This window comes from Triticum dicoccoides, chromosome 4A, assembly GCF_002162155.2.
Source record: "Triticum dicoccoides isolate Atlit2015 ecotype Zavitan chromosome 4A, WEW_v2.0, whole genome shotgun sequence".
Lineage (NCBI taxonomy): Eukaryota > Viridiplantae > Streptophyta > Magnoliopsida > Poales > Poaceae > Triticum > Triticum dicoccoides.
The window spans coordinates 653,867,715-653,890,648 of record NC_041386.1 but is presented as its reverse complement, the minus strand read 5'-3'; the positions used below and the strand labels follow the sequence as shown (position 1 = coordinate 653,890,648).

The 22,934-nt window shown below is 43.3% G+C and overlaps 1 protein-coding gene across 1 annotated transcript; it reads right to left on the bottom strand.

The window, feature by feature from the left end:
- Positions 1-13,922: 13,922 nt before the first annotated feature.
- Positions 13,923-21,814, bottom strand: LOC119287737 (uncharacterized protein slr1919-like). The gene is made up of 13 exons (XM_037567334.1): positions 21,569-21,814; positions 20,428-20,671; positions 20,286-20,327; positions 19,899-19,970; positions 19,321-19,456; positions 19,020-19,177; positions 18,025-18,103; positions 17,500-17,660; positions 17,026-17,187; positions 16,172-16,321; positions 15,431-15,691; positions 14,712-14,984; positions 13,923-14,344 (listed from the first exon to the last, which is right to left on the bottom strand). Exons 1-13 carry the CDS (start codon positions 21,727-21,729, stop codon positions 14,108-14,110), a joined length of 2,136 nt encoding a protein of 711 aa, XP_037423231.1. The 5' UTR covers positions 21,730-21,814; the 3' UTR covers positions 13,923-14,107.
- Between the last annotated feature and the right edge of the window lie 1,120 nt (positions 21,815-22,934).

Sequence of the window (22,934 nt, the reverse complement as noted above, 5' to 3'; positions counted from 1 at the left end):
TCGTTGCCCTCCGCCGCGCGCCCCCGAGCCGTGTCGTCGCCCGTCACCGTCGTCGTCGCCCTCCGCCCCCGGCCCGCCGCCGTCGCCGTCGCCCTCCGCCACCCACGTTGTCGCCCTCCACCGCCCACGCCGTCGCCCTCCGTCGCCCGATGTGAGCCGCCGCCGCGCCACGACAATCTTCATTTTTTCATATAATTTGTATTATTTTTTGTTCATTGCATTTTTTCATATATATAATGTATGTATATGTATGGATCTGGTATGTATGTATGAATATAATGTTCATAGCATTTTTTTGTTTATATATGTTTTTTTCATATATGTATTAATTTTTTATTTAGGTTAATTATTAGTATATATCGATTTTAGGTTAGTGCTTAGTAGTTGAACTAGTTGATTTAATAAAAACTACTTTATTAAATTTTACTATACATAGAAGTAGTTTATTTTTAGTAAGAACTACTTTATTTATTTATTTATAGTAAGTGCTTAGTAGTTGAACTAGTTGATTAATTAATAAAAGTACTTTATCAAATTTACTATATATAGAAGTAGTTTAATTTTAGTAAGAACTACTTTATTTTATTTATTTATAGTAAGTGCTTACTAGTTGAACTAGTTGATTAATTAATAAAACTACTTTATTAAATTTTACTATATATAGAAGTAGTTTATTTTTAGTAAGAATTACTTTATTTTATTTTATTATAGTAAGTGCTTAGTAGTTGAAGTAGTTGATTTAATAAAACTACTTTATTTTAACAAGAAAATTAATAGAACTAGTTTATTTTTTTAGTTCAAGCAATTAATCCCGCATCGACGTCGACGATGCCTATCCCACATCCTCGTCGTCGACTCGGTGGAGGAGGCCAGCTTGATCAGAGGGGTCATGTCCGGGACTGGGCTCCGTCGGGCTGGTATTGGGAGGTGCTACCTTCCGGGGGGCGTAGGTTGGTGAGGAGCCAGCCCGTTGTTGACTCGATCCTTGTTTGGTGGCGGTCGCGTGGGCCAGTGACGGTGCCGAGCCTTCCGGACACCGCGGAGGATGTACGTCACCGTGTCAGCGAGAAGGACGAGCACGTCCGTCGCTACATGTTGCGTTGGAGAGCAGGTTCGACAATACCTGGCAGGTTCTTCAGGGATCTCACTGGAGCTATGATCCTGTGATGGTTCCTTCTTTTTGGGTGTCCACCGCCCGCGACGATACCCGTCGGGCGCTACGGTTCTAGCTGTATTAGCGATGCTATATGTATGATAGTATTCGAGGAGTATTACTAGTGATAATATTCGACGATGTACGGACACAAGAGATGATGTACTTTTGCTTATAATTGAATGCATGCTAATTTGAATACTACTTATTTTATGATTTGGTTTTGCTTATTGAATGCTCAAATTGGAAAAGTACACCTACTTTGAATGATAAAATTGGAGAGCACTATGTAGAAATCTAGGAGCCCCCTCCATCATCCAGCCGTCGTCCCCGTCACCGACTCCCCTCCGACCTCGAGGTGGGACCAGCCAAATCTCCATGTCAATATGAGTCCTATAATATGAGTCCTTGGGTTGACTTTAAGTCTGTCGAGTCTCCACCTATATGAGAGGACGAAGAATCCCGATTGTTATCGTGGGGGTAGCTTCTCCTTCGTTCCCGTGTGCTAGACACAATGTGTAATGCACTCGGGAACGAAAGGAGGATCTACCATCACCGACGGTCGCAAATGTCATAGAGGAATTAGTGAGGGAGAGTCTCCAACCATATATATATATGAGAGGACGAAGAATCCCGACTGTTGTCGTGGGGGTAGCTTCTCCTTCATTCCCGTGTGCTAGACAATTTGGTGTAATGCACTCGGGAATGAAAGGAGGAGCTACCATCACCGACGGTCGAATATGTACACCACATGAGCTGAGAGTTTTTTAGTACATATATTTAATTGTACAAGTTTAATATTTAAATTATGAACATAGGAAATGTCGTACTCGGACGATGAAAACCGCCCAGGGGAGTGCGACTCGTGCCGCGACGACCAAGGTATGTGCGACAGGTTCCTTGAGCTGGACGAAGATCGGCGCTTCAGCATTAAGCTTGAGGAGACCTTCGATGTTGAAACGGTACGCAACGGCGACAATAGTTTTTTTCGTAATTAAGCACGACTTCAACTATTTTAACGTGTATTTTCCATCTTTTCCAATTCTACTAGCTTATCCCATGCTATGCAAGACGCTATGTCTTGGAGAGGATGGGTTTTGAAGACCATGAAAGTATGGAAACAAAGAAAATTCACCTAAGGACCCATCATGGTGTGGATTTTGAAGTAAAGTTGTACAATTCTGAGAGTGTAACCCATTTTGGTTGCAAAAATTGGGAAGCACTTTGCAAGATGTATGGTTTTGATGAGGGTATGCTTGTCACCATGGATCTTGGTGATCCTGAAATCGAGCAAGACAATATGGACATTTGGGTCCTTGTTGATACACTTCCAATTCTTCCCCTATGTGAGCTTCTCAAGCATAGTTATTAAGTAATTTATATTGTTTATTTCAAAATAGTTGACAGTTTATTTCCATTGACAGCTTATTTTCATTCTTCAAAGAATGTGCGGAAGATGGTAGACAAAACCCACTACACCGGTGGCTCCGAATTAACTTATAAGGAGAAAAATCATCTGATCGCATTTTGTAATGATCTTGAGAATTACAATATCTACAATCGAACTCCTCAACATTATAGTCAATACGTGCCACTAGTGCACGTGTTGAACTACGGTAACTACCATGGAGATACCCTGGTAAGATTTTTTACTATTACGACATCCGTGCATCTTTTGCATACTTATAAAACTAGTACATCATTGCTAACTACAAAGTTATTACTATGTTTTTCAATAGATAATCCTGAATGATTGTGTGCCTCATCTGATGTATACACACGGTCGCCTTCATGTTTGAACATACAAGCAGGTCGTCCTAGGAATCTCAACTATCCATACCGGATTTCTAAAAGAAGTGGAGACATGACAATCAAAGAATGAAAAAATGTATGGACAGTCGTAAGGAGCTTCTTGGAAGCAAAGGAAGCGAAGCGCAAGAATTGGAGACAGGATGATCTCCATTCTCCATAATGGAGAGTCAGGATCTATATTGTTTTATGCTATTTTACCTTAAAGAGGGTATATTTATACCTCATAATGATGATCATGTGCTAATAACAATTAAGTAGGGTTGGTTCGATGACTATGAGGATGATGATTGTATGACTTGTTATTAATAATGAGTAGAAGTTGTATGATGATGATTAATTAGTAGGACTTGTTATTATATATGATGATGCATGATGCAAGCGGGTGAAATGAACATGGATTGAATTGAAGTGAAGGCAACATGCATTTGGTGCATGTAGAAAGTAGTACAATCCAAACTTGATCAAGTTAGGATTAGTATTACTTTCGACATGCACCACATGTTGCCTTCACTTCAATCTAAGCCATGTTAACGTTAGGCATAGCAGTAGCGTTGGTAAAGCAAGCACGGAGATATATAAGAGAGGACACTTCTCTCTATTAGCTAGCTAATAACAATCTAAATTAACCCCCAAAACCCCTAAATCAGCCCTTTCAAAAAAAACATCAGCTCCAGCCAGCTGCTGACGCGTGGATGCCTACTGGTCCGTTGGTGTCACCAATCGGGACCAAAGGCCCCCCTGCCTGAGCTGACCACAGCGGCCACGTGGAGGCCCATCTGTCTCGGTTCGTGTAAGAACCGGGACTAAAGGCCAAGGGCATTAGTAACGACCTTTTAGTCCCGATTGCAAAACCGGGACAAAAGGCCCTTTTTCTACTAGTGTGGATTGCTTCCTCATATCCCTGGCTAATAAGGTAGTATCAGAAAAAGAATATATGTTAAACAAGGGTTTGTAGTGTTAGAAGATGAAGGAAATATGCCCTAGAGGCAATAATAAAGTTATTATTTATTTCCTTATTTCATGGTAAATGTTTATTATTCATGCTAGAATTGTATTAACCGGAAACATAATACATGTGTGAATACATAGACAAACAGAGTGTCACTAGTATGCCTCTACTTGACTAGCTCGTTAATCAAAGATGGTTATGTTTCCTAACCATAGAAAAAGAAGTTGTTATTTGATTAACGAGGTCACATCATTAGTTGAATGATCTGATTGACATGACCCATTCCATTAGCTTAGCACCCGATCGTTTAGTATGTTGCTATTGCTTCCTTCATGACTTATACATGTTCCTATGACTATGAGATTATGCAACTCCCGTTTGCCGGAGGAACACTTTGGGTGCTACCAAATGTCACAACGTAACTGGGTGATTATAAAGGAGCATTACAGGTGTCTCCAAAGGTAGATGTTGGGTTGGCGTATTTCGAGATTAGGATTTGTCACTCCGATTGTCGGAGAGGTATCTCTGGGCCCTCTCGGTAATGCACGTCACATAAGCCTTGCAAGCATTGCAACTAATGAGTTAGTTGCGAGATGATGTATTACGGAACGAGTAAAGAGACTTGCCGGTAACGAGATTGAACTAGGTATTGGATACCGACGATCGAATCTCGGGCAAGTAACATACCGATGACAAAGGGAACAACGTATGTTGTTATGCGGTCTGACCGATAAAGATCTTCGTAGAATATGTAGGAGCCAATATGGGCATCCAGGTCCCGCTATTGGTTATTGACCGGAGACGTGTCTCGGTCATGTCTACATTGTTCTCGAACCCGTAGGGTCCGCACACTTAAGGTTACGATGACAGTTATATTATGAGTTTATGCATTTTGATGTACCGAAGGTTGTTCGGAGTCCCGGATGTGATCACGGACATGACGAGGAGTCTCGAAATGGTCGAGACATAAAGATTGATATATTGGAAGTCTATGTTTGGACATCGGAAGTGTTCCGGGTGAAATCGGGATTTTACCGGGTTACCGGGAGGTTACCGGAACCCCCCGGGAGCCATATGGGCCATCATGGGCCTTAGTGGAAAGGAGAAAGGGGCAGCCCAAGGGGGCTGCGCGCCTCCCCCTTCCCCTAGTCCTATTAGGACTAGGAGAGGTGGCCGGCCACCCCTCTCCCTCTTTCCCCCTTGGGAATCCTAGTTGGAATAGGATTGGGGGGGGAGTCCTACTCCCGGTAGGAGTAGGACTCCTCCTGCGCCACCTCCTCCTGGCCGGCGCCTCCTCCCCCCCTTGGCTCCTTTATATACGGAGGCAGGGGCACCTCTAAACACACAAGTTGACACAAGTTGATCCACGTGATCGATTCCTTAGCCGTGTGCGGTGCCCCCTGCCACCATATTCCTCGATAATACTGTAGCGGAGTTTAGGCGAAGCCCTGCTGCTGTAGTTCATCAAGATCGTCACCACGCCGTCGTGCTGACGAAACTCTTCCCCGACACTTTGCTGGATCGGAGTCCGGGGATCGTCATCGAGCTGAACGTGTGCTCGAACTCGGAGGTGCCGTAGTTTCGGTGCTTGATCGGTTGGATCGTGAAGACGTACGACTACTTCCTCTACGTCGTGTCATTGCTTCCGCAGTCGGTCTGCGCTGGGTACGTAGACAACACTCTCCTCTCGTTGCTATGCATCACATGATCCTGTGTGCGCGTAGGAAAATTTTTGAAATTACTACGAAACCCAACACGACCCGCATCTCCATAACACTCGACCCAAAATAGGAAGAAGCGCTCATCCAGTTCCTCCGTGAGAACTGGGACATTTTTGCATGGAAGCCCGCTGACATGCCAGGTGTTCCCAGGGGACTGGCTGAGCATCGCCTAAGAGTCGACTCGTCTGCAAAACCAGTCAAAGAGCATCTTCGGCGGTCCGCCGTCCAGAAGAGAAAGGCCATCGGTGAAGAAGTGGCTCGACTGTTGGCGGCAGGATTTATCCGAGAGATATACCACTCCGAGTGGCTCGCTAATGTCGTCATGGTTCCTAAGAAGGACAAGTCGCTCCGAATGTGCATTGATTTCAAGCACATCAACCGGGCCTGCCCGAAAGATCACTTTCCTCTCCCTCGCATAGATCAAATTGTTGACTCGACCGCGGGATGCGAGAGGTTGTCTTTTTTAGATGCTTACTCCGGGTACCACCAGATCCGTCTGTACGGGCCCGATGAGGTAAAAACAGCTTTCATCACTCCATTCGGGTGCTTCTGCTATATCACCATGCCATTCGGCCTCAAGAATGCCGGAGCCACTTTTATGCGAATGATTCAGAAGTGTCTACTCACCCAAATCAGTCGGAATGTGGAAGCTTATATGGATGATATGAAGGAAATATGCCCTAGAGGCAATAATAAAGTTATTATTTATTTCCTTATAATCATGATAAATGTTTATTATTCATGCTAGAATTGTATTTTCCGGAAACATAATACATGTGTGAATACATAGACAAACAGAGTGTCACTAGTATGCCTCTACTTGACTAGCTCGTTAATCAAAGATGGTTATGTTTCCTAACCATGAACAATGAGTTGTTATTTGATTAACGAGGTCACATCATTAGTAGAATGATCTGATTGACATGACCCATTCCATTAGCTTAGCACCTGATCGTTTAGTATGTTGCTATTGCTTTCTTCATGACTTATACATGTTCCTACGACTATGAGATTATGCAACTCCCGTTTACCGGAGGAACACTTTGGGTACTACCAAACGTCACAACGTAAATGGGTGATTATAAAGGAGTACTACAGGTGTCTCCAATGGTCGATGTTGGGTTGACGTATTTCGAGATTAGGATTTGTCACTCCGATTGTCGGAGAGGTATCTCTGGGCCCTCTCGGTAATACACATCACATAAGCCTTGCAAGCATTACAACTAATATGTTAGTTGTGAGATGATGTATTACGGAACGAGTAAAGAGACTTGCCGGTAACGAGATTGAACTAGGTATTGGATACCGACGATCGAATCTCGGGCAAGTAACATACCGATGACAAAGGGAACAATGTATGTTGTTATGCGGTCTGACCGATAAAGATCTTCGTAGAATATGTAGGAGCCAATATGGGCATCCAGGTCCCGCTATTGGTTATTGACCGGAGACGTGTCTCGGTCATGTCTACATTGTTCTCGAACCGTAGGGTCCGCACGCTTAAGGTTTCGATGACAGTTATATTATGAGTTTATGAGTTTTGATGTACCGAAGGAGTTCGGAGTCCCGGATGAGATCGGGGACATGACGAGGAGTCTCGAAATGGTCGAGACGTAAAGATCGATATATTGGACGACTATATTCGGAGTTCGGAAAGGTTCCGAGTCATTCGGGTATTTATCGGAGTACCGGAGAGTTACGGGAATTCGCCGGGGAGAAGTATTGGGCCTTATTGGGCCCTGCGGGAAAGAGAGAGGGGCTGCCTAGGGCAGGCTGCGCGCCCCCCCATGGCCTAGTCCGAATTGGGCTAGGGGGAGGGGCCGCACCTCCTCCTTCCTTCCCTTCTCTCTTCCCCTTCCTAGTCTCCTACTCCTAATACATGGAAGGACTCCTAGTTGGACTAGGAAAAGGGGAATCCTACTCCCGGTGGGAGTAGGACTCCCCAGAGCGCGCCATAGTAGAGGGCCGGCCCTCCCCTCCTCCACTCCTTTATATACGGGGGCAGGGGGCACCCCATGGAGACACAAGTTAATCCTCGTGATCGTTCCTTAGCCGTGTGCGGTGCCCCCCTCCACCATATTCCACCTCGGTCATATTGTTGCAGTGCTTAGGCGAAGCCCTGCGACAGTAGAACATCAAGATCGTCACCACGCCGTCGTGCTGACGGAACTCCTCCCCGAAGCTTTGCTGGATCGGAGCCCGGGGATCGTCATCGAGCTGTACGTGTGCTAAGAACTCGGAGGTGCCAGAGTAACGGTGCTTGGATCGGTTGGATCGGGAAGAAGACGTACGACTACTTCCTCTATGTTGTGTCAACGCTTCCGTTGCGATCTACAAGGGTACGTAGATCATACTCTCCCCTCGTTGCTATGCATCACCATGATCTTGCGTGTGCGTAGGAAATTTTTTTGAAATTACTACGTTCCCCAACAGAAGAATCGTTCGTCTGTACGGAGAACCAACGTATCAATCTGCGGAGTTCTACCACGCGCACATGATTAGACCTACACTGAACTAAGAAACTTTACCTTGGCCCCCAGGTTAATCTAGTGAGGTTGTCAATCTCACTGTCTTAGTTGCTTACAAGGATTAATGTGTCGTCTGTATGGAATTATTCTTTGTATGCAAAGTAAAAAAGAATTGAGAATATAAAACAAATAGTAAAAATGAAAAAAAAAACTAATTTATGAGGAACAAAGAAATGTGTTCTTTTGCTATTCGAATCGACACGTTTTAATTAACTTGTTGCATACTTAATTCAGTTCATCTTTTTTTCAGTATGCCAATGGCTCGTCATATTTTTATTACACTTCCACAATACCCAGATAAATCACAAGCCTACCCTCTCATAAAACGATCTAAACCCTACACCTGCCAGCTTCCAATTCGTCAATTCCATGATGATGCTCTGGATCAATTGTCGAGGTTGTAGCTGTTGCTCGGTTCCGCCGAACTGTGGCACTCCGTCTCAGAGGAATCGGAACACCCCATATTCTAGCCCAAAGATCAGGTCTTCTGGAATACGATACTACTTGGCATAGAACAAATCAGCTCTTTATTACAAAAGATATGGATACAAGGGTCTGATGTTACAAAGATCACATCGGCACGGTGACACTACGCCCGCTAAGGTAGCTCTATGCTAGCAGTGGAACAAGTCGTAGCAACGGAAGAACGACAACGGTGATAAACTCCACTCCGCATGGGACTCTGACTAGAACGCATCCTAGCGTGCAAACTCGGGATCCTCAGCAAGCAAGCAATCATGGCATAACCTGCAAACTGGCTTAACACTCCAGGTGAGTACTTTGAATGTACTCGCAAGGTCACAGCAACCAAAGCAATCAAGACAAACAATAACATGGCATTTACAGGTTAATTAATGATGAACATGATACAACTAGAAAAATATCTGATGTGCATGGCATGAACATGTTGAAGATCGCACAACTATAACCATATGAAATGAGCATGGCATGTTACTCATGATATGAACATGATGATACTAGAACTAGTACGAAAGGGACTCGATGCTTAAGGCCCCTTGGACCAACTTACTCTTCTCGGAGGTTACCTTGTAACTAGCATAGATACCAATCTTACTTACCATCGTGATGATCACAAGATCACCTCATCATCATCAAGAATACCATCGTGATCATCTCATGACCACATAAACATCAACCAACTTCTTTCTCATCAAACCGGGTTTTTTTAAAGGTCATGTTATTATTATGGTTGATCCATAGTGTGACCAACTATGAATTGGGCCCATAACCGAGGGTGTGGCTATCGATAGATTATATACTCTGCATAGGTTAGTACGATGTACCCACACCACGGAATTCAAGGCATCATGCTCCCATTCGGGCGGACCACCGACATTCCGACAAAACCAATTTATTGCATGACACTATCCCGACCACTCCGACAAACTCACCTTTGGGCTAAGTCATGGGTGGCGCTGGATGCCAACTCTTGGCATCTGCGACCTACGTGACCGGCCACCATCGTGGCAAAACAAAAACAAATGGCCCCAAATGGGGACAATGGTACCATACAACTTTGGGCACACAAGGCTTATGACCGCCTAACTTATCAGGGTAGCGCTTGCACATACGCTTCCCTAGTTGGAGGCACTGGTGAGAGGCATGACAATAGACCAAATTAGGGCACCCCATAAGGGAAGTGTGGTTGCACTGGTCAGCTCGATTCGATGGCACTATGACTCAGCCAACAGGTTTGTTCAAGTTTGATTAATATCCGTTTAAACTTGAATGGTGATGAGCTACGCCATAATAACATGATGAAATAACAATACATATGAGCATGGTATCAACATGAGCATAGATGAGAAACACAACCATTTAACATATGGATCGTAGCATCAATAACATGGCATAGCGATGATCATGCAGAATACAAGTACTTTCATAATAGAGGATAATATAGCATATGAGCATATCACTACCACTAGCATGAAATAATTACAAGAAGGAAACATGTGAATAATAATACTAGAAAATGATCATTTAACTAACAAGATGCACATGAACATGGCATAAAGATGAGCATGGATTCACAAGCATATGAAGCGTTCACAAAATATTAACATGCACAAAGTACTTAAATATTCAAGTGGAAAACCGTCGCTACTGCAAGGTCATCATGCAAGCGGCTATTGTGGCGTGCCTGGGGATGAAAGAATCACCGGGAAGAAGTGCACTGAACTCGCATAACTATTCACCGAAAACTTTCTCTCCCGGCAGAGCTGTTTAGGGGGCAAGGGAAAAATGGTCATTTTCATAATGTTAGAACATCATGAAAATGCTATCAATGGAACCGGCTCAGCGAATAGAGAACGTGGGGTTTTGAATCATCTGAATCGGAGTTATGGTCATGGAGATATGGCCGTTTGTTCGTTAGGAAGAAGAGAAATAAAAACTTATTCATTTCTGCTGCTAACTGACGACTGAATAAAGAAAACATACTTTTCAAAATACGCATTCCTGCACAGAGAAGGCATTTCAGTTCTAAGCTTGCTACCACCCCTTTAGTCCCGGTTTGTGTCACAAACCGGGACAAGAGGTTCACAATAAACCGGGACTAATGATGCCCACCCTCTAGCCGTTGGAACCGGGACTAATGGCCATATTAGTCCGGGACCGTTATCAAACTGGGACTGACGGGGCTCACATAAAGTCGTTTTTCTACTATTGTCCATCTCTCTTGAACATCTCCTTTGCTCTCTTCCTCTCGTCGTGTCGACCTTTCTTAACCCCAGAGTTGACTCATAAGCCTCCTCTATTGTCGCCATCATCATCGTCATCTTGAACCTCCAGAGCAAGGTACATGACCTCAATTTTTTTCTCCTCGTTCCTCATATTGGCCATTTGCTTGTACATCCCCTTGAACCATCTTCTCCTACAACCTACAAATGGCCTGCGGTTCCATGCTCAAACATAGGTGCAACAATGTGTTGAACATGTCGAAAAATATGACAAGAGTGTTCGCATATTCATTAATGGTGGCACCGCTTGGAGTCGTGTTCTTCACTTGGTCCAAACAACTCACTCCCCGGCTGCAACTCTCAAGGACTGTACCCACAACGCCAACGGCTTGTGAGAGTTTTTTCAGACCAATTGGATGGATGCTTTCACGTGATCGGTACTGTTCCACGATGCACCTCAGATACTTTGAAACCAGAGCTACGTCTTCCCACGTCAAAACTAGAGCTACGTCTTCTTCGCTGGTCTAGTTTGCTTGCCTCCATGATTTCTTCGTCGACGCTTGGGAAGCACATAATTCCTATGACGCCGCTTGTCTCCCCCGCTTCATTTTTAGTCGCACATTAGGGGAGAGGCGTGAATTTTGTGGAGGTGAAACCTTGCCTCATAAGTACGCAGCACAATACATGCAACCTAAACCAACTTAGTGACTGTCATTTGTGACCGTAATTTGGTAGTACATTGAAATCGAGCAACCCAGGTGAGAAATTAGAGTAACCAATGTGTTAAGCGCGCGCGTGCAGCCCCTTTTCTTTCAGGAAGCACGTGAAATGCAGCTCTCCGTCTCTACAATACGCCATGTAAAGCCAAAAAGTGCCCGTGTGGCGTGTGCTGCCAAAACTGGAACATAGTACTACTACTAAGTGATGTAACTAGTGTATTGAGCGATCGGAAACAATTCATTTTTATAATAAGTAATTCCAAACGAAGGGAGTAACTTTGACCATCAACTAGACCGTTTTCTTTCCTTCGCTGGAAGAAAGAAAAGGCGACCTTGTCGCCAGGAGTTTCCCACGCCGCCGCCCTCTGGCGGCTCCCCTCCGTCGGCGGCCTCGATCGTCGGTGGTGAGGGGGGTCGTCGGATCCACGCGTGTGGATCGATTTTTACTCTAGTAGTTTAGATTTTTAGGTTGTTCATCGTTCTTTGCTTTGGCAGCGGCGATGGCGGCGCTGAATAAAGTTTCTACTCTGACGAGTCGATCGGTCCTATGGTTGAAGATGGATTTGGAAATCAGTCTGTTCAAGCAAGGATGGCGTGGTGGCGGCGACATCCTCATGGTGGACCTGTGTCCTCGGACACCGCCGTTGCGATGGCGTTTACTCCAGCGCCGGCGTGGAGCTTGGGAGGTAGTCCAGGAGCGGATGCAGATTGTGGTCTGCATCGGCGGCATCTGGAAGATGGTGGATCATGTGTTGTGTTTGTGGCTCGTGGATGGCAGCTGTGGTTTTCTCCTCCGGCATCTTAGTCGTGTAGGGGTGTCATATCTAGAGTTCGATGGCGTGTCCGGGGTGTTGCCCCGGTCTGATTCGTTCAACGGTAATGGTTTCATTTTTGGTGAGCCACCTTGGAGGCCCGCAAAGCTGCATATCAGTGATGGAGCTGCTTCGAGTTAGGTGTGAAGGTGATTCATTAATTTTTTTTCCTTTGGTGGCTGATATGGTGGTTCCAGAGACAGGTGACGTGCGTTGGTGTCAAGTTTAGAGGTTTCTTCGGTCTTGATTGTAATTTTACTTCTTGGCTGTTCCTCTATGCAAAGGCTAGCGATTTGTTGTCTTTTCAGTTTTGCCAAGTCGGTACAAGTTTTGTCAAGTCGGTTTGTACGTGCCTTGTACTATGATCCTTGCGACATATGAGACACATATTACCATGCAAAAAAAGAAAAATTAGACCAATGATAGTCCCTAACTTGAGCAAAGCAAGAATAGGAATTTTCATTCGAGCCGGTGAGAATGAGCAAGGAACAGGCATCTTAATCTCTGCAGCTTGCGGAAGTGTTGAATCTCCACTACAGGCAGAGGCTACAGCTCTACAGGTTGCCGCACAAATGTGCTTCCCACATCACTAGCAACCAAATTACTTTCGTAGTAGACAATCCGACACTAGCTCAGGCAGCGGCGTTAAGGAATCTCCCTGGGCACTGGGAAATTAGAAGACACCTAGCAAACTTTTTTGGTGCAACAGCGAACATTCAAGCTCAGGTTTTTCATATTCCTAGGAAACTTAATGTAAAAGCACACGATTGTGCAGCTTTTTCCTACAGAGAAGATCATCCCCCGAGCAATAAGTTTGCTTGTTGTAAGGTAGAACATGCAGGTGGTCATTGTCCTACGCTTGCAAAGCTGAGCAACTTATGTATTAAGGACTGCCAAATCCTTTCTGTAACCTGTATCTGAAATTAATACAAGGCGGCGCCACCATTTGTCCAAAAAAAAAAGAAAAAAACTTGAGCAAGAAGAAGCATGTCTTCATCATCTATTCTTTCACCACAACATATGTGGTAGCATACCTCCTTTCAATTATACAGCTGGAGAAATGTGCAAAAATTGCAAATAGGCCATGCAATCAAATATGCTCTCCCGTCTCAGTTTTACACACTGCTTCACCCTGCATACGACGAGACTAACCAGCAGATATCTCCTTTGCTTGCTAAGTGCCAAGGCACACTGATCACATTCAAATACGCAGAAAAATCGCATGGCAACCAATGGTTGGATGGTGGTACTGCCCCAAGCTTACCAAGAATCAAACCTTAGGCTTGACCTTTTGTTTTCTCATTGTGATGTTCCCATCGATCGAGGAAAAAGGAATTATGCACACTTTCACTTTCTCATGAATCCTACCAAGTTGAACTCTCTTTTAACATTTCTGGAATTTGCATACAAGAACTCTCACTTAACGCCACCGTAACTAAATCCAACTACCACAAAGAATGCAAGATCTAGAAACATGAGGATGTTTGTGCAATACTAAATACTACCTATGTTTTGGCAGTTTAAACTGAACCAACGGGACGTCTTATATTTAGAAACAGAGGGTGTAGTAAATAGGATAACAAACGCTCATTGCAGCTTTTGGAGCATGAGATTAATATTGGCAGAGCTTTTGGAGCATGAGAGATATTAGCACTGAACGCAAAATTCCGAACACAGCTAGCAGACTGAGCATTTTCGTTCTTCATTTTACCTACCTCCACTGCTTGTCCAAGTAGTTGAGATATTTCGACATACAAATCCAGCATGTTTCTGGAACCTTGTCATGGGAATAGTTCCCCAAGGCTAGGAATACATCAAGAATGAATCTTTGAGATTCAGGTTTCAGGGCGACACGGATTAGCATTGCGGTCCAGGCATTTGGGGCCAAGCTGATTGCTTGACGGAATGATTGAACACCATTAATCAACCTTCTGATCATTCTACTTCTCTACAAGTTCAAAAGAAGAAACCTTCAGTACATACACACTTAGGCACTATAGCATGTAACACAGTTCTGATATGAAATGCCACTAAAGACCAACTCATGTAGCTCAACATCCTCTTTTTTTTCTCTCTGATTAAACAGACCAACTGTTTTGGGGGATTTGGGAAACAGACACCTAACGCAATTCTGGGATGATTCCGAGGGATGCAATGATGATGCAGCAGCCATGCATCTAGTACTGGAGTGTAAATTTGTGAAAAACAGTTAAGCAGTACGACCAGTTTCATGCAATCTAAAATGGGCGTTTTCAGCATGGAGTACACTGATGTAAGCGATTAGAAATGAGAAATCGTGACAAGCATTGACTAACCTCTGGATTTAGCTCGCCTGTATTTCCCTCTTCCTCAAATATACCTGGAAATGTTGTTTCTTGTAAGAATGCATCAGAAGCCTTCACAATGTCCTGGATAAGGAAAACACGAACCCTCCAGCCTTTCCTCGATAAAATGAAATGAAAAAGGTCTTCTGTAGCTGAAACAACCGAATGCATATCGAATGATCTCCAGTCAGAACTGCTGGCAGTATTCTCGTCTCCAGGTTTCTTTGAAGATTCTTCTGACGACTGTTGAGATATAGCTGCAATCTGCATATTGAAGGATAGTAGGGATGAAATGTAGTAACAAAAGCTAGAAAGAAAAAGAACACCGAAGGGTCAGCTGCCACATAAATTCATGACAATGATAGCAACTCAACACTATGATACATTTCTATTAGTCCCATGTCAGCTGATGTATGATGACCGCCGCTAAAATTTGTACAAACTGTTACAGCACTGGATGCATTCAAATCCTTTCGGGTCTTGCCATAATAGCTATTCCCATTTCCTAGTAAACAAGGGTAACAAAGGGACTTCTTATTCATGCTCATGAAGAGATGGGAGCAAAAATCAGAACTAGAGCCATGATGCTCCAGCCATCGCAGACATGACAATATTCTTACCAAGTTATAAAATATTAAGACTTGAGAGTGCATTTCAAACAGTTCCAATAAGACAAGAAACAGAAACAAAAACAACTAAGAACTACATACCAGCCGCTCCAGTCGATTCCATCTGATGGATCCATCATCACGTATCAGAAGCTCCCTCAATATTTTCCTCATATCAGGGCTGGGGTCTGCAAGGAGCCTCCCAATGACAAATGGGTAAGCGCTCTCAATAACTTTGAAATCAGGATCCAGTGCTTTTGCAGTCCCTTCTAAAGAACCAAGTGCTCTTATCACCAGTGCATAATCAGGAGGAAGAGAGAAATTAAAATCATACATGACGTCATACAGATGGTTCATTACCCCCTGTAAGAGAAGCAAATAGCGATTTAGAATGTACCAACTCATCCAGGTTAGGAAACTACGAATTGAAGGGGCAAATGAAGGCGGCAGCAATACACAAGACTGGAGAATGTGACAGAAACCCGAGTGACCGAACAGTGTGTATGTTAGAACCATTAGCTCAGCTAATTACTTACACAATGTTGGAACCTCAAGTGTGCAGAGAGAAGAAAATGTCATTGCTCCATTAATTTTTTCTATATCATGTCTACTACACTTTTCGAGATGCATCAAAAAATTGTCATTCTAAGCATAGCTTCACTGTGTTATTACTAAAGCATTCATGTTATTTTAGCTGTTTGTTCAGTTCAGCTAAGGGCTATATAGCGCATGTGCACTCCTAGGTCTCAACTATGATTAAGGTGTCCATTGATTTCGACATTGCACGAAAGAATACAAATTATCATAGCAGAACATATACTGGAAAGAAGAACACTAACTAACCTGAAAATCATTTGATTGCCTCCTTCCATCACCAAAGGCAACACTCAATGCAGTTGCAACTGCGTGTAGGTCTGTTCCCTCAGGGACAAATCCGAGTGAATGGAAGTCATTCGCCAAGCCCAATGGGTCACGATTAACATAGTGCACAAGCTGAAACAAGTGAACTCAGTTCCCATTAAGTTCTACTTCGTATTTGAATAAAGTAACACGAATGAAACCAACAAGGCCATATAAACTCGTAATAAAACATGTGTGCACTTTTTTTAAACCACTCATACCTGCTTATATGGTAGTACACATGTACTAAAACACGCCAAGACCATTTAGTATATTATAATTTGATCCAAGTCACATAACTAGCTTAAACTTTTCACGTGCATGAGTACAGGTGTATTGCTTTACTTCTCAGTTCTATATTACTGGGCAGATACAGAACTCTTACTTTTTACTAACTTAAATTTCAAGCAAATTTCATATCTATACTAAGTTGTGATAATTGTGAAACGATAAGATCGTTTAGTCGACTATCTCTTGGCAAAGCTCCAGACTCGACTTCCTACTTGACATTTAGCATAGGAAATGAGGTTACCAATGTAAACCTATCCTAAAATTATACTCACAGAGAACTCTTCTCCAATCTTTGAAAACCATAAACTAAAAGCCTAAACCCAATAGGTTCGAAATATAATAGTACAGAAAACAGGATAACAGGTTTAGCCACATATCATCTAAGTTTGAAATATATCTAGTTTTGCCATTAACAAGAATGACACTCTTTATAAAGATGTTCCAGGTGAATGCACAAAAACCAAACAAGCAACAAACATACTTGCATGTAAAAAGATGAAGCTTACCATCTGTATGAGTCCCACTCGATAGTGTCTTGGAATATCACCCATCATACCAAAGTCAAAATATGCAAGAGACCCGTCTTCAGTTGCCACCAGATTACCTGGATGGGGATCTGCATGGAAAAACCCATCTTCGAGAAGTTGTCTCAACGAGCAATAGAGACCCTATAAAGTTCACACAGAAACATTACCATACAAAATAAGAACACAACAACCCAATGAAACTAACCAGATGACTTGCAAAGATAATGAATAAGTATGATGAAAAGAGCGAAACACTCATACAGTCCAACTTTGGCAGCTAACCAAAATACTATAGAAACAATTCAATTATTTACAATCTTAAACGAATCATAAAAGGAAAGGTAACTAGTCAACACAATATCAATAGTATGTATGTAGCTATGTAGCTATGTCTGTATCCAGTCAAAAGAAATGTCGGTAAAAAATTCTGGTTAAGGAACACCGTAAGTTTACCTCATCAATCATCTTTTTCCTGTTCAGATTGGCTTTGCTGATGCGCTCAGCATCGGTCAGCTTGATCCCATCAATCCATTCCAGTGCTAGTATAGATTTACGTGTATAAGTCCAGTAGACCTTTGGGACCTTGATACTGGTCCTGCCTTCACCACCTGAACCTGACAAGAAAACACGATGATGGCTTCACAGAGTTGCATATGTCAATTAATGCACATGGAGTTCGCAGCTGAAAAGATGTTTGATGTTGAGAAATCTGAATATTTACTGTGTCCAGATTGGACTCAAGTAAGATGGCCTGCTCTATTACCTACTTAACAACTCAGATAACCTGTTCCATTACCAGCTTAAGTACTCAATTCAATACCTACTTCTTATAGTTAGGGTACCGGTACCTTCTAGGCTTGCTAACTTCTAGCTGACATAGTATTGATGCCTAATTCCTTCTGTTGTAATCCCCATGCCAATGATATGTATATACAGGTTACTGACAATCACGAATTGAATAGATAAGATATCACTCACCATGAGAATATAGGATTGCAAATCTTTCAGCATTCTTCCCTTCTAAAACATAATCAATCTCATCAAACATGTGTCTAACCTGTTGAAACAAAAGGTGCACTCTGAATTAACTATAATGCACCGGATATCAAAGTCTAACCAACTGGACTCGAACCCAGGTTGGCTCAACCTCTCCAAAAATAATTGCCAAAGCGCCTGCCCAAAGGATTCAGATAAATACAACTTTCTTGGTGACTAGCTGCCCATGTAATTCCCTTGATAACATTTACAGGAAACATATATCATATACTTATTGTTTATGATTTAGAAGGCAATACAGAAAGCATCACAATACTAAACTACCCAAGGTAAGTTGCTTGGATGTAAATTACCACGAAGAAAACCATAACAAGTTGCTAAAACATTCAAGGCCATCATACATGCTTAAGGGAGATAAAATCATAATATAAGTCTAAAAGTTCTATAGTTTGGCAGTTCTTAGTACGATATACAGATAATCCAAAGACAATCCACCATAAATGTGTTCTGAGAAAAAACCATATGTGAATTTTATCCGACACACTGAAGTGGTAGAATTCAAAGCAAGAAACACTATAAAACACTGTGAATTTTATACAACACATTGAAGCGGACAGAATCCATAGTGAGACATACACTATAAAATACTATATTTAATATGTATGAAAGTAATCTGAAAAAAACAAAAAAAAGGGCAGCCCGGTGCATGTAGCTCCCGCTTGCGCAGGGTCGGGGAAGGGTCCGACCACTTTGGGTCTATAGTACGCAGCCTTTCCCTACATTTCTGTAAGAGGCTGTTTCCAGGACTTGAACCCGTGACCTCATGGTCACAAGGCAGCAGCTTTACCACTGCGCCAAGGCTCCCCTTCCTGAAAAAAAACAACTTGGACAAAATTATATTAATCAGGGAAGATAAGAATGAAGAAAATATAACGGCCAAGGGTCAAGATCAGAGCTAAAAAGATGTGAAAACTCACAATTTCATTAACCGCTACCAATAAATCTTTGCGGGCCTTAGCAAATCGTTTTAGCTGTCCTCCAATCATATTGAATAGAAGTGCATCTAGGGTCAGCAAGGGTGCCATTCCAGGCCTCTGAACTTTGATTGCAACAAGCTCTCCAGAGTGTAGATGAGCTGCATGACTTGAAATATCAAAGGGATGCATTTCAATTTGGAGAAATCAGGTCTGAAATATATGCTAAAGGAAGCAAAATAAAATAAATGAGAACAAAGATGATCATACGAAAATAGCCAAATCCTAATCAGATACAACTAACCTTTGTATACTTGCCCCAGTGATGCTGCTGCAATTGGCTCTGGGCTGATATCAGCAAATAGATCAGACATTCGAGAGCCCAGTTCAGACTCGATGGTCCTGATTGCTTTACGAGTAGGAAATGGTGGTATTTGATCCTAATGAGATTGTTATCAGCAAGCACAATGAAATAAAATCGTCAATAAATAAAAGAAAGAAGAGTAAAATATAGTACTCCCTCCGATCCAAATTACTTGTCGCCGCTTTAGTGTAACTTTGTACTAAAGTTGTACTAAAGCTGCGACAATAAATATGGATCGGAGGGAGTACAACAAGTTCTCAGCTTTCAGATTCCGAATTTAGTGCTGTTAATTACAGAAAATCTCATTGGGCTATTGCCATTTTAGGATCAAAACTTTTCAGTGGCCATATATTGATGCCTTGGTTCCAGAACCTTATCTCCAACTCTAATCCCTGACTTGTCATTCCAGTGCAAAAAGATAATATCCTTAAAAGCTTAGCATAGAAAGCCATATCACTACAATAGTGTTGGTTTTCGATCAAGTAAGTGAAACTATGTAAAGCACGATAAGATGATACCTGCAGCTTCGAGAGCTCTTGACAATATGCGCTGGGTAATATATCAGGGCGCGTGCTCAATGCCTGTCCAAGCTGCATGGTGTGGAAGGATAAGGAAAGGATTACATTATGAACTCCCAACCGTCGCCAGGGAAAAGGATTACACTATAAATCTCACAAGTCCACCAGTCTACCAAATCCATATGAGCACTTTAAATGTTGATGTAACTAAACCATTGTTGTGCTAATTGCAGAGGTTCTGGTAGTCATGGTAATAAAATTCACATTGTAGACACTTTTTCAATATGCAAAAGGTAAACAGCAGCAACAATATAACACAAGAAGCTATGCCGCATTGTGGAGATCTCCCATTCTTTACCATTTTGTACAGACATTTTTCTGGCCTACCTTGATGTAAAAAGGCCCCAAGCGTATCAAGGTCTCCCGGAACTGAAACGGGGAAAATGACAAACCACACGAGACACTCAGTTCCTCCACAAATAGAACAAGTAGGTAACAGGAAGGAAGGAACGCAGGACAAAGAAAATACCTTCTCGGCTCGTTTATGCACGTCGCTGAGCAGTAAATGCCAAACAGTAAGCTTCACAACATGATAAGAGATAGTTGCTGCCCTGTACACTGCAAGGAACGGACCGAAGCCACGGTCAGCAAAGAGCGTGTGTGAACTTGATCCCAAGATTCTTCTAAACTGTGATTCCAGCGACTCCTTTCTGATCTTTGCGTACTCCGATGACGGCCTCCCACCGTGCACGCTTGTGAATGCACTTGAGTAGCTGAAAAACAGGAAATGACTGGCTTAAGAATCATGCCCATAGAGTCTATTTAACCTGCGGGTGGAGTGAAACCGCTAAAAAAATTCCCCTTGAACTAGCTATTTTTTGTTCAGGTGGCAACTCCACTTTACCACCGAACGGAATAAGTAAGTTAGCATTGAGTTATCCGAATTGATTTAACTGGAATTGAGAATCTCTAGTGAGGTTCAGAAAGCCTGTGGAGAACAAAGCTCATGGAGATTCGTGTGCACATCATTCATTCAGTTATAAAAAAGATTTATTTTTTTATCGAAACGGAGGCATAAGCTTTGCCTCATCCATTAATTAAGAAGGAGAATAGAGTTTGTTTGTTACACCACACATATTACATGAGGTCCATTACTCTCCCGGCATTATGCTACCCAATTTGTGTGCACCCGCAGTAACCCAAAGTCTAGCTTCTCTTTTGATGGTGTCGAAGATGACCGGCGCAGGTGTTGACTTGTGCCTGAATATACGAGCGTTTCTCTCATTCCAAATGGTCCACCCAACTAGCATAGTGAGGGATGCCATGGCCTTTCTATTGGGGATGTTGCTTCCAGACATGTTTCTCCACCAAAGCGAGAGAGAGTGCAAATTGTCCCAAGTTGACATGTCAATCATATGGAGACCAAGCCAATTGATTTATGGACACAGGGCATAACTGGGCACAGCACTGCATGCGTGTCAATTTCTAACTAACTATGCAGGAGAAACGCCGGAGCTGGCAAAGGGGGGTTACTGATAAGGAACACTGGCAGAGGAATAAATACGTAGGTAAAAAGCGTATTCCTCTAAGCCTAGGTACTACATTACTACGCGTATTGCCTCTTTGCGGGGACATCTGAATTCCAAATAGACTAAAAAAAATGCAATTACCTCCTGACAGATGGCGCGGCGGAGAGGGGCCGCAGGGCGAGGTCGGCGGCGGCGGCGGACTGGAGGGGGCGGAGGGGGAGGGGGCCGTGGAGGTGACGGTGGCGGCGGCCGAGGTCGGCGCCGCGGGCGAGGAGGAGGAGCCGCGAGGTGGGGCCCGCCATGGCCGGGATCTCATCAGCTACATGCAGCTCCGGCTTCCCCACCGAGCAGAGAAGAGAGGGGGGAAAGGGGGCAGAGGGAGGGGAGCGTTGCTTGGGAAAGAGGAGAGGGAGGAGACGGCGCCACGTGACCGGACCACGGGGTCGTGCTGGCGCTTTGCTCCGTTCCTTATTCGGTGCTGGGCCGCTTACTCTCTCGGGGCCGAACCTGCCCCCTTGGGCCGTACCATGCGCGCCAGCCCACTAGCCCGCGCTATCCCGGCACGGCCCGCGGCTAAGTGGCCAGATCGGCGCCTTCTGTGCCGGTAACGAGTTCTGCTGTTCTGGTGTCCACGCGCCTGCAGAAGAAAGTGAGAAAAATAGGAAAATCCGAAAAATAAAAATAAGTAATGGAATTTTTAAAAAAACGGCCAATATTGAAAAAGTTCACAATTTTGAAAAAGTACGAAGCTTGAAAAAGGTCCGCACAAATGAAAATTTTCACAAAGATTAGAAAAAAAAAGTTTATAGTTTAAAAACAATCAGTAGGTTTCGAGAAAAGTTCAAGATTTTGAAAAAGTTCACGCATTTTTGAGAAATAATAAAAATAATTTGCAAAAAATATAAACAAATTTGAAAACAGTTCACGAATCTGATAAAAATGAAAAAAAAGGAAAAAACAATAAAACTGAAACCAAAAAAGAAAAGGAAGGCAAAAAATGGAAAAAAAATAAGAAAGCCGGCAAAAACCCATGATGGGGAAAACGAGAAGAATAACATCCCAGCAAAACCATCAGCCCAATCATTGAAAAGGTTCGTTCCCGGAGACCCGGTGAAACAAATAAGCTACATGGCCCGGCCCAATTACACACATAGTCCAGTGGAAGGTGTGCGCCGGTTAGTGAACTGTGCTATAACCGGCGCTTAAGGTGCGGCGCGGAACAGGAACTGGGAGTGGGTTGTGCCCGTCACCTGGGAACATGACTGGACCGCAAGGCCACCCAATTATTATTTTTTATATTTTCATCACATTTATAGCAAAAAAAATAGGCCCAAAGGATAAAAAAAATAGCCCAAAGACTAATCATCAACTCGAAAAGCACGTGGGCCATTAGGGCTAGCATGTCATAGGTTGGCCCGTTTAATACTGAGGGCGAGGTCGAGCAAGTAGACCAGGCTTGAGTGAGGAAGCTTCATGGGTTGTGGTCTACTTTTGCTGAGTGTGGACC

Excerpts from the sequence above, each read along its gene's own strand:
- LOC119287737 (XM_037567334.1), bottom strand. The coding sequence starts at position 21,729 with ATGGCGGGCCCCACCTCGCGGCTCCTCCTCCTCGCCCGCGGCGCCGAC. Across the intron at positions 18,104-19,019 it reads TGGTAGCGGTTAATGAAATT|GTTAGACACATGTTTGATGA; the intron begins GTGAGTTTTCAC and ends TTGTTTCAACAG. Across the intron at positions 15,692-16,171 it reads GGCAATCAAATGATTTTCAG|GGGGTAATGAACCATCTGTA; the intron begins GTTAGTTAGTGT and ends CTTCTCTTACAG.